Genomic DNA, 13,005 nt, shown 5'->3' with positions numbered 1-13,005 from the left:
CCATGTTGGGCTAGTATGCAATTATAAGTGAGTATATACCATGTGGGTATATATCTATGTGGGTCTGGGTTCACTCTCTCAGGATAATAATTTCTAGTAAGGAGGAGAATTTAAGAATTCTTTCTTACATGGATTATAAATCTGCCCAATAAATGAAAATGAAATTAAATCCAACTTACTTCTAACTGAGAACTCACTATATATAAAACCATATATAGGCAATGTGGAAAATGTAGAGACATTATACAAACCATTTGGATTGCTCCTCTTACCTAGATGGCTTACAAAATGGTTCATTAAGACTGCCTTGGGTGATTCAATAAGAAAGACAATTTACTTTGCAAATTAAGATAGTCTGCCTAAATAGTAATAAATAATAAATGATAGTTGTATGTTTTATGATATTCTAAGCAAGAAAGGAACAGGGCCAGAATCTCTGGAATTCTCTCACATCCTGGTTACTCCCTAGCTCTCTAACAGAGTCAATCCCTAGCCTGACTTAGTTCTAAGCCTGATTGTTTGGTTTTGCCTGTTCTTGAACTCTTATAAACAGACTTGTGTTATAACATGCAGTTTTAGCATCCAGCTTTTGTTTTCAAGGTTAGATGAAAGTTCTTTTTGTAATATTTCATATAGATATATTTATTTTATTATATATTTGTTACTGATACATATGCAACTTAATTGTGCAAATATGGCACAGGTTACACATCTATCCCATTACAGCACATACTTAAAACATGTTTTTAGTAGTGGAATCACTGGTTCACTGTGCATTGAGTATTAGTATATAATGGTGAAATGGCTTCCAAAGGGGTTGGTCCCATTTATGCCAGCAGAGACCAAGGCCCATTTTTTATCTCACTGTCTCAGCAGGATTCTTACTGCTTCTCATTCTTGCAAGAGATCAAGCACGCCATAGCATCTTAATAGTGTGCTTTCCTGCTACCAGTACTGCTAAAGTAAGAAGAATAAAGCTCTCCCCTGGACACGTAATTATATGAAGTGTTAATTTTCAAAACCCAAGGTTCAGTCAGTGTTATGTTATGTTATAGGCTCTTATGTTATGTGTAACCAGCATTGACAGAACAAAACATTAAGGTTGCCTTTAAATTAGGGCTCTTTAGGATGGAGGTAAGATTAAAGAAAAAAAATGGTTGAAGTCTAACGCCTTTATTCTTTGAGTATCCAGCCTATGCTTTTTTTTTTTAAGCTTAAATTTCCCAGGAAACAGCCTGCATTTCCTGGCTAACGTTACCAGCAGAGACATCATTGAAGCCATTGTTTTCATTGTAGAGAGAGGTTTTATTATATTAGTCCTATTAGTCAACTTTGTGTCATAAGAATATTTGGTTGATCTATATGAGCTTTTAGCATTGTGCACTCCATAAAGCTAATTGGGATATTACTGAAAAACCCAGCATTTCTTAGTAATGATCAACATAAGTGGCAGATTTCTTTATTGGAGTCATAATTTTTGAATTCATTGTTACAGCTAAGGCAAAAGAACAATACTCATGGGCTCAGTCTTGCATCTGTAATAGAATTCACAGGGAGGAGGCACATTTATCAGCACCAGGCCACCACCCTTGGCAATTCATCCCTTATGCCATTTTTGGGGGGTAATAAAATGCTTGGTGTCTTTGACATATGCAAACCTATAAGAGATAGAGGTCCAGATTTTAAACATGGATAGTATTAACCACCTGGGCTAGAACCAGAAAGAGTAAAGGATAAGTAGATATAACATGCCATTAAGTGACCAGAGCTGCCAGAGCCTGGAGCTAGCTAAAGTGATAAGTTGCTTACTGTATAAACATGAGGACCTGAGACTGGTCCCCAGAACCCATGTAACAGGTCAGGCAGGGTGCCTGTGCTTCTACTCTCAACAGTGGGGAAGCAGAGACAGGAGGATCCCTGGCAAATGTGTGAACCACAGGTCCCAGTGAGAAACTTTGTTTGAAAAAAAATTAGGTGCATGGCTCCTGAAATTGACCTGTAGCATGGCTCCTGTAGTTGACCTGTACATACATATGTATGTATGTATGTATGTATGTATGTATGTATGTATGATTGTATGTATGTATGTATGTGTACACTTACACCTGCATACACAGTGTAATCCCATACATGCAAAATGTGTACACACACTCATCCTGTAACAAACAAATGTAAACAAAGAAGCAATTATGAAGGAAACATTCTAAATTCATGGTAATTGCTGTGGTCCTAACGCAGAAGCACTTCTCTAAGGGTAAGGCTGTTTCTCCTGAGAGAAATTGCACTGAAATGTAGACCAGAAAGTCTATTCATCCTAAGGTTTGATTAGTGAAGAAGAACATCAGAGTTTGCAAGGATGTGCAGAGACATGTGTCCCAGTAACCACAGGGACATCACTTGAGTGGGGTCTTGTACAGGTCATAGGTTATGAATAACATAGCCTGAAAAAACTATGGGTCTAGCTGCAGTACATGAAGGCCTGTTGGTCAGAGGCTGTCAGGAGCCAGCTTCCCATTATAGCCACTAGTGAACCTTGAAGACACCATTTTAAATGGATAGATTGTTCCAAAATTGGAAAATAGTTGATGGCATGATACCACAGTGTACAATCACATACCATCTAATTTTGCTTTATGGGACTGGGGTGCATTTCAGTGGTGTACTGTGTGCTTGACATTTGCAGGGTCCTGTATTGGATTTAAAAACAAAAAGAAAACACAAAAATAATCTCAAAACATTCAAACTGTTTTATGAACAAAGTCATTAAAAATATTGTTTAATGTTTTCCCCAGGTTATGTGTATAGAGCATATATGAGCAGTAAATACATTTTGTGCTTAGATTTGGGTCCTACCTTCAAGATTTCTTATGACATATATTAAAATACTCCAAAAGATGAAAAATCCTTTTAGTCTCAACCCTTTCAGATATGGGGTACTCAAGTTGTGTAACTAACATAAAACAAAATTACTTTATTCAGTTGTTTGACATAATTTATTTTGATTGAAATAGAGGTTCATGACCAGAACTTTAGCCAGTGTGGTGGTTTGAATGAAATGGCCTCCTTATATCCCTAGGTAGTGGCGCTATTAGGAGGTTTGGCCTTGTAGTAGGTGTAGCCTTGTTGGAAGAAGGGTGTTACTTGGGGTGGAATTTGAGGTTTCAGATGCTTAAACAAGTCCCAGCTGTCTCTCTTTTCCTCCTGCCTGGTGATCCAGAACCTGAGATGGCATGGGCTTCGGAAACTTCAAAGGCTACCCCTAGTGACACTCCTCCAGTAAAGCCACACCTCTGATCCTTCTCAAACAGTTCCGGTCCCTGGTGATGAAGCATGCAAACATATGAGCCCACAGGGACATTCTTATTCAAATCACCTCAGTGGTCATCCTTCACACTGTGACTCTTTCCTTTTTCCTCTTCCAGTTGACCTTAATAGCATCTCACAAAATCTTGTTGAAAGTGCCAGAAAACCATATTTTAATAAGAATAGATTTAGAAATGGGCAATGTCTATTACACCTGAGAGACCATCTTAGGTATCTTGAAATCTGGATGCCTGTTGTGGATTTTATATATATATGGATATATATATATATATATATATATATATATCCATGTTTATTACTCAGGAAGAGTCAATGAAGTTAAACACTGCTAGGCATTTCCTTAAAGCAAAATGTTACTCGGTCTGTTTACCCTCAGATTGCTAGCCGAGTCTCCCAGTTTCACAAACCTTCTCACCACTTAGTGAGAACAGAGCTTTCTACTCTATATCATGATTTAGTAGACAAAAACTGGGGCAGATCAGGCCAGGTGATCCTTCTCCCAGTGGCAGTGAATGCAGCCACTTAATGACATGCATTGGTGATGGATTCCTTGGAAGTTTAAGATAGTTTATTGCTATACTGGTGGCTTGATAGTGCTAAGCTTTGCTAAGAGGACTGGAGCGTCTACATGTGGCTTTTCCTGTGTGGCTATCTCAGCAAGGACACCAAGACACAAGAAGTAAAAATTTCTCATTTCCCAAAACATAGGCCTTTGACTAGGTGTCCTTGGTCACATAGTTGCTCAAAGGATGTCTTCTATCTCTCAGTAGGAAAAGTAACAGTGATTCTTGGTCATTTAAAATCAGCCTTCTTTACGCAGCAACAAATCCTAAATCTGACTGTGATTTCTTTTTCATACTGTACTGTCCCAATAAGTTTGCCCAACTTAGAGAGAAAAGAGTCCTTTCTGAGTTACAGACACATTGCATTTTTATTTTGCTAACAAGGAATCCTCACCAGGAAGCCATTGTCAGTCTTAGAACTGATGAAGCATGGCTCAGATGATAAATTACTTAAGTTCTAGAATAGTGTTAGCTATAAAAAATGAATAGGAATTTGTGAAGTGTGTCAATGGCAAGTTTGTGGGGTGCCTCTAAAAAATGCTCATTGCTGTGAGAGTTTAGAAGATACTGGAAACGAATCCTGGCAGTCAAGATGAGCACCACTTTCCTGAAGCAACTGAGATGCTTCCTAAAAATCTTATTTTATAAAGTAAATTCTTACAGATACAGTATTAATCTGATTGTTTTCAGTTTAATAAGGTAAATATTTGTAAAGGCAAAAGTTCACGTGAAAGAGTTAGGAGGTAAGAACAGGACCAAGCGATGTGCTTCAGAAGCAGTTGGATCTCTTGGGTACCAAGGTGGAGAACTTTATGGAAGACAGAGGAACTACGGCTCTATCAGCAAGATGCTGGGCCATCAGCTAGTGGTCTTTTCTCATCATGTTTACCTGGTTGTCCCAATTTTATTTGCTAGAATCTCATGTCATATTTTTATTAGTTTTTAACACTCCCCTACCCCCACGTGGCACCTCCCATTTTATTTACGAGGGCACTAGTATACCCACTTCCCGTCTCTGAAATCCACTGTGGTATAACCATCAGTGCCACACCTTCTAACCTGATGCGAGTCAGGCCTGCCACCCGTATGCACCTGACCTTAGTTCTACTCCGAAATGCAGCTCAGAGGAAACAATGTGTCGTTCTGGCCAGTGATCAGCTCTGATCTATACCTGCATTTCTTACCGTGAGGTATCCTCACACTCTTCTTTAAAAAGCTAATTTATAGCCATGCTTCCTCCTCTCTCCCTTAGACGAGCCCTTCGCTGTCAAACTGGCCTTTAGTTTGTTCTTCAAGTTTCAGTTTAGGCCTCTCCTCCTTTGTTCCTATAGAAACAAGGGAAGACTTCTCCTGGCGTCCTTCTGTCCTTCTCTCTTTATTCTGAGTTTTTTTTGTAGAACACCTTGTGCTACGGTTTTTGCTCTGTTATGCATTTTTGTCTTGATTATTCCTTGTCTGATAAAACAGCTTCTGAGAAGGGAGCATGCACATCTCATTGCATTTAAGTGTGTGTGTGTGTGTGTGTGTGTGTGTGTGTGTGTGTGTGTGTGTGTGCGTGCGTGCGTGCGTGCGACTGGAGAATAGGATGGGCAGCTTCCTGGAAGGCTATACATTTGGGTGATGGCTGGATGATAGAAATGGTGACTGGCTCGATGGTTGGGCTGACTGACTATGAATTTTATAGTAACATGGGATACACATCCATAGTTGACGGCCTTCCACTCGGGAGGCTGTGGGGTTTTTTTTTTTTTTTGGTTGCCAGCAAATCTAACACAGACTCTATTGCTCTTCATATTCCTATTATATGTGTGTACATGTCTCTGTGCTAGTCTGCAGCTCTTCAGAGTCCTGAAGTTAGTCTTCAGTCTGTGTTCTTAAGCCTCCGAGGAGATGGCGAGACTGCAGAATGTGCTGTGAATGTTTGTTCTGAAACCAAAGTTTGTTTTCACTGCTGGTTATCTCCCAAGATCAACCCGTCATGATTCACAGTTCCCTAGATCCTTTACTATTGGCTGGAAATAGTTATAGTTACTTTCTTTATAGGATTGATGAGGTATATGAAAAAACATAAAATGTGTCTCTATCTATCTATTGTCTATCCATCTATCTATCTATCTATCTATAATCTGTCTATCTATGTATCATCTATTTATCTATATATCACATATCTATATATCCATCTACTTACCTACCATCTATATGTTTTGTATATGTTATTAATGTTAACATGTCCCTTAGAGAAAAATCTCTGGACATATTACTATTATTACCCTTACTCTGCCTTGAAGCTCTGAACTCAAAGAAGGATTTACTTAAAGTCATCAAAGCTGAGCACAGACAGGAGCTAAAACTCACACTCTCTGGTGTTTTCAGAGACCATTGCTTGTTATCATTGCTAAAATATGGTTGCGAGAGACAGCACTTCTGCTATTCAGCTTAGAAATATTGTAGCAAGTACCTGAGGTAAGGTTTCCTTTGACTCACACTTCAGAGGTGCCAGGCATGGCTGATTGATTTGAGGGTCTGTTGTGAGTAAATAATGGCTGGGGCACATAGCAAAAGCAAAGCCACTCACCTCACAACCAGGAAGTAAAGCTTGACGAAGGGGCTGGAGTAGCAGCATTTCCTCTGATGACATGAAGACCTGTCATTGGTCCTTACCTCCAAATGATTCTAGCATCACCTAATAGGGCCATGCAGAGGACTAAGCCTTGACTACACTGACCTTTGAGAGATAAAATCCATACTACAATAGCATTATTGTACGTTGTAGAGTCCCAGCTGCCAGCGGGGCTGGGCTGGTTCTAACATAGGTACGATGAAAAGATTTCATCTCAAGTGCCAACTCCAGATTGGATGGCAAGTACTGCTTGGGATTGAGGATTCTGAGGCCCTATCTGAGTTGGAATTGTTCAGAGATGTTTGCCATGACCATAAGAGCTCCTGAACATACTTTCTATGTGTTTTCCATGCCTGTTCGAACACCACAAGAAGTGCTTATCTTGACAAGTGTCTATGCTGCCTGTCTGCTTGCTCATCCTTTCGTTTTGTAAAATTATCCATAAGCAGGTATCTCTGGAGAAATGTCAACTTCTAGAAGTTGGTTTTTAAGTATGCAAACTTCCTTCTTCAGTGAAAATGGTTAACAAAACTCAGAGAGAAGGTGAGGAATGCTAAAGGCAACATCAACAGCTCGGTTTACCTAAAGGGTGAATACATGTCTTTCTGTTCAGGGTGGAGTGTACACTGCAAAGAGAGAAGAGCTAGAGCTTTGCAGGCAGTTGAGTGAAAATGCAGTGTTGAAAATTAATACCATTTACTTCTGTGCACATGTAATCAGATTAACTTTATTATAGGCATCTATTACAGTCTCATTAATAACGACATACTAAGTTAAGCTGTTTTAAAGTCTAGCAAAATGCATTTCCTTTAGAATTAGATGCAAATGCTGGGAGTTGACATCATGGAGTTATGCATACGGAGAGAGTCTGCTGACCCTCGGGGGTTAGTACTGAGGGCTCCGGAACCTCTCAAAGGTTTAGAAATAAGCCAGAGCATAGCGACCAGCTAGAACATTGTTATGCTTTCTTCCGTAACTTCTTCCCACTGTGTAGTTTTTTCTTCTTCTGGCTAGGAATCATAGTCACCTGACCCAAACCACAGCCAATGCATTTCATGTGGAAATTCTACCTATAAATCTGCCTTACAAATAGACGCCAGCAATCTTCTCTGTTGGAACCTTGCCACATAAGGCAAAGGATTTTGGTGTCCTCTGTCCTTGGGTCAACAGTACACTGGCTGAGCCCATGTTAGCTCTCAGCACCCAAGGGCTCAGGCAAGGGCGTGATACTGGAAATGTGAAGGAAAAGGGGGAATCAGAATCTGTTTGATGTTCCACATGCTTACCCTCTAAATCTGCTAGTCTCCCAAGCTTTTTTTTTTCCTTTTTTCCTGTGTCATGGTGTGAGGGTGATGATCTCAGTGACAGGTGAAGCATGATCACCAAGTAGGGACACTAATTCCTCATTTCTCCAACCCTGAGTCAGTGCCTTCACTTTCTAAATGTCTGCCTCAGAAAGGGTTAAAGTAAGGGTTATTCATTCTTGCTGATCAGGCCACAGTGTGACACCTATAAAACGCACTATAAACTACATTATTTAATAGATCTGAGCACCGCACCTGCTTCCCTATCTCCTCTTAGGTGATTAAGTTCCCCCACAAATGCAATTTGTTAATGCGGGGCCACATCCCCTCACAAGGTAATCTGTGAAATTTGGCAGGCAGTGCCTTGACTGCAGCTGCAAGATGAAAGACCTTTCTCTGGCTTTGCCAAGAAGAAAAATGATGTCGTGCTTAATTCCTGAAAAAAAAATATTTTAACGCAGAGGGTGCAACCTGATTCCAAGAATGGGGAATAGAATTGTAAGGATGCAATCATGCATTCTCTTTCCTTTGGGGGGAGTATGTTACCCTCAACAGGCTGAGTGGGGGAATCGCAAGTCTTAATTGAGGCCAGGTATTGGGCATACTCCCCCTGCTCATGGGAAGCCCTCTGATACAGGGAACTGCAGCCATTTATAATGATAAACGATGACTTTTACTCTTATGAGCTGTGAAGGCTTCATTATAGCTTAATTAAAGCTAATGCTCAGATCTCTTGGAAGGTGGAACAACTCGAAGCTAACTCCTTTGTCCAATGGCCTGGGTTTGGAAAGGCGTGTCTATGAATCTGTAGCACCCCCATACTGGGGTTGGCCTCAGTCTTCACACCCAAATCAAAGCAAGAGCTAGCTATTTTTTTGCATTAGAGTTTCCATAGCCAAGACTGCAATAGGCCATACACCCAGGACCATCTCAGCCTCCTGGGCATCTACATGCTAGGTCGTCTTTGAATCTGCAGATCCAGCTCTCCGTACACATGTCTCAGGGAGTTACTGGACATGCTGGCAATCAGCTTCCGAGGGCCAGAGACCCAAGGGCGACAGACTTCTTCCCACTGCACAGTGGTGTTGGGCTGGATTTCACTGAAAATACAAAAAGCAAAAGAAAGGTTGGTAAACCAGCTTTCTGTCTTAACCAGAAACTCTGAGACTCAAGCCTGAGGCACTTGTACCTTATCTCTCTCTCTCTCAGTTCATGATGGGCATAGGACCAACCATTAGGTCTCTAAGCCTCATTGGCTAATTGAGCAAGTGATGACCCAACTGAGGTCCCTTTTTGAGGCTGTGCAAGGTTGGCTACCACCAGTCTCCTCAAGTATGGCTTCTTCCATCTGGCTGCACTTGCTGGTCTCACAGAGGATGTGAGAGCTTGGCTGAGCATCCCTATGATCTCCAGTTTGGCGCAGAAGCCTCCCCTGTGGCCCAGTCCATGGGCCTGATCTGCTTTATCTCATCTTTGTTCCACTGGTTGCTTCCTGGGTTTTAAATCCTACCTGGACCTTCAGCAGCCTTTGACTTATTGAGGAAAATGCTTGACGTCAACCTCAGGCCTTCACATGCAAGTGCATGTGAACACACACAGGGGAACATGCATACACACATGCATGCATGCACACACACACTCACACACAAAGCATTGTTCTTTTCATGGGCTTATAAAGGTCCAGCATATCAGAAATGACTTAATACAATATCATATTTTGCAGATGATAAAACTGATGTCCAAAGGAATCTACAGAACCATCAGTATGAGAGTCTAATGGATTAGAGACGAGAAGAGAAAGGCCAGAGTCAGAATTATTGTGGATTATTCCTAGATTCTTGCTTGTGGGTTAGACTGAATTGCATAGGCTCCTGAGCATCTGTTTTGTTTTGTTTTGTTTTTCGAGACAGGGTTTCTCTGTGATAGCCTTGGATGTCCTGGACTCACTTTGTAGACCAGGCTGGCCTTGAACTCACAGTGACCCGCCTGCCTCTGCCTCCCAAGTGCTGGGATTACAGGCGTGTGCCACCATGCCCAGCTGCTCCTTAGCATCTGGAAGCAAAAGGTGGAACTGCCAAAATACCAGAGCAGAGGAACCGACTGCTTCCACCTGGAGGTGGCACAACGCAGGCTGCCCAGGGTGGACTTGCTCCAAACAGCTCACTGGCATGCCAGTATTGCTCCAGTGGACTTGGAGCACCAAAGGTGCTGTAAATACTTAGTAATTATGGATGTTTAGATGTTATGAAAAAATTGAAGTTTTGATTATATAAGAATACCAAAGAAAACCATTTTGGTCATAGCAGGGTTCCAGAGTAAACACAATTGTATGTGGGGTTTATTTCACAGTTATGACTACCTGTCAGTTGGAGCTATAGAAAGAAAAGGAAATTGCAATTAATTTAATCACTTAAAAACTCAGACACTACTATCTAAGCAATCTGCAGTGCCTTGTGTCTAGATGACACAGAAGTCTTGTGGCTGCCAGCGTCTGAACCCTGGAGTTGGGACATTTGGGTCGCAGACCTGACTCTCTCGTTTGATTAGGGACTTATTTAGGTTCAATCTTGTCTGTAGAGTGGGAATCACACTGTACTAACCCCACAGAACTTTTCTTGTGAGGTTCACCCGGAACAAGCTTTGCAAACAGCCTGCATCTTAGCAAACATCGCTAGGCATGGAGTGGAAGACTCAGGAAACATCAGCTGACATTTTAGCTGCACCAGCTCTTTGATTTGCTTACATGATGACAGAGGCATGGCTCAGTTGCTATTCCATCTATAATCCTTGCCAGGATTATAATTCATAGTGTGACGGAATCTTTGCCAGGTTATTGTGTTATGGTGACATTGAGGCAAGGGCTGTCCTTGGGTTTTAATCTGATTTAGGGATAAACAGAAAGTGAATATCACCATATATCTGGTGGTCAGGGCCTATAAGTGAGTAAATCTCCTAATTGGGACTGTAAGCAAGTTTTGACGGCCTTAGTGAGTAGGCTGGGTTCTGTTGGGAGTCCTCTTCCCCTAGTGGTATGTGAGCCTGGAGGGCGGCTCCTGTCCACACCGTTATGAGCATGGCTGTGTATAAATGAATGTTTATCTGACCACATGAGAAAGCAAGGAGCCTACTTCTCCATAAAGGGCACTTATTCAGGTTAAAAGAGGAATGTGTTCTTATCAGTGTATCCGACACTCTGGGGCCTATCGCAGACTGGCCGAGCCAGACAAGAATCTCACCATTCACATCAATGCCCAGGATAGGGAGCTTGGGAGGGGAGCTGGGGTTGTGGGAAAACTGGGATGAGGAAAGGATGAGGGACTGTCCCTCAAGAGCAGAGATGTGCTGGAGGACCAGAAAACAGCGCTTATGCCCAGCAAAGAAGAGCCTATGTCATCAAGAAACTGTGTAGTCAGTGCCATTGCTTGTCAAGAGAGGTCTCAAGGGTCAGAGTCGGGTCTTTTCTCCTGGTCACTTGGAAAAAGCTGGAAACAAAAGTGCGGTGGCTATACTTGGTTTGGGACTGGGTATCTGTGCGAGGCGTGGCCAAGGACACCGCCAAGGATAGTCAGATGTAGCCCAAAGGCTGCAGTCATATGAGTTCCCATTTGCCTTTGGGATTCTAGAATTACTTTAAGCAGAGGTCAAACGAAGGAAGAAATAAGAAGCCATATGTCTTTGCTTGACCGCTTTGGTATGAAGTTAAAACACCAAAATATCACCTAAAGTCAGCAGAACAATGTACGTTCCAGATGCCCGTGCCACCACGTGCCCTGGGACAAGAAGGGAGAGAGCGCCTGTTCTGGTTTGCAGGTGAAGTGTTCACCACCAGCTCACAGTCCCCAGCAGCTGCAGAGTCATTCGATGAGGAGGGCCACCAGGAATGGGCACTTCTGAGCGTGATGGCCTGTCCCTGCTTCTCTGCTTTCCAATCTACCACAGTGAGAGAAACACTCACCACAGGATAAAGGCCCAGAACCATGGCACCATGCTTTTTCCTCCACAATGGACTACTGCCTCTGAAACCAGGAGACACAATAAATTCTCCTTCTCTAAGTGGCTCCTGCCAGATGTTTTTCCCACAGCAATGGGAGGAGCTACCAATCCCCAAACACAGGGTGGGTAATCATCTTTCTCCCTTGTACATGGGCCGCTGGGTGAGAACAGCCATGAAAACACTCTCAATGTTCCAGGTCCTGCCTTCCCAATGATAATTAAAATGTCCAAATTGATTCTGTAGAAGTTACTATTTTCTTTATTTTGGTTCTTTGTAGCTATGGCTTCTCCACGTTATTTCAACCAGTTTCACGAAACCAAATTATGTGAAACGTATAACCTCTGTATAAGCATTGTTTCCAAATTGACTTTATGATTCAAAGCTTGAAAAATACTGACACCACTATTGCTTACCATTAGGTAGGGCACGGCAAGAAGCAAGTGGGGAAAGTTAATGGTTGTTCTGCCTTCGGAATTATGGAAAGAAATGTTCAAAACGAACCCTTGTTATAATAATGTCACTCCACCTTTGTGGCTGCTGCTTGCTCTGCCTGAGCCCTTTTTATTTAGGGAAGTTCCTTCTGCCTGCTTGTAGACATATGGTGCTCAGTCCTTAGTGTAGAGTGAATAATTCAATGTGAATATGAGTTTCTGATATTTACTTCAAACCATCTCTGTTGTTGTTACCTAGATTCACTCCTCGGCTCACCTGTGGTTTCTCATAATCAGTCAATGTCCCACCTTGCAAAAAATGTTACCCTGCTTCAGGCTCTATCATGGACTGGCGCAAAGCAGGAAATTACCTCCCACAGAAACAAAATCTCCAACCTTGCTTCTTGCTTCGCTCTTATTAAGCAAAGCTATCTGTGTATAATATGTGTACAGATGAAGATACTGAGATATGAAAATTCACAAGTGGGGCATTTTGCTTACAGATAAATGTCTAACAGAAAGAAGAAAAATCGTTTGTTCATTTCAGCCAGTAAAATAACGTTGGAGTAAACCTATTTCCTGGTTACAAATGTTGTGAAAAATGATGCTGAGGAATGTGCTGAGCCATCAGGAAGCACTGGTCATTTATTATCCCAAACCCACACAGGCAAATGCAGTCATCATCACAATGAGCTGCAAGCACCTGCGGTTCATCCCCTAGCTGGCTTTTAGCTTCTGACAACCTAAGTTTAATGTCAGATTACCAAGT

The 13,005-nt window shown here is 41.9% G+C and overlaps 1 protein-coding gene across 1 annotated transcript in view; it reads right to left on the bottom strand.

Annotated features, from left to right (window-relative positions):
• Nucleotides 1-7,202: 7,202 nt before the first annotated feature.
• F13A1 (coagulation factor XIII A chain) overlaps nt 7,203-13,005 on the bottom strand; it is a 159,839-nt gene continuing 154,036 nt past the window's right edge. Inside the window, exon 15 of the mRNA XM_084796409.1 lies at nt 7,203-8,911. Coding sequence (XP_084652535.1) covers nt 8,758-8,911 — 154 coding nt within the window. The 3' untranslated portion in view covers nt 7,203-8,757. The remainder of the gene's footprint in view (nt 8,912-13,005) is intronic.

The sequence above is a fragment of the Acomys minous genome (assembly GCF_964271855.1).
Source record: "Acomys minous genome assembly, chromosome: 9".
Taxonomy (NCBI): Eukaryota; Metazoa; Chordata; class Mammalia; order Rodentia; family Muridae; genus Acomys; species Acomys minous.
The sequence above is the reverse complement of the archived record's forward strand: the minus strand, read 5'-3'. Positions and strand labels throughout refer to the sequence as shown.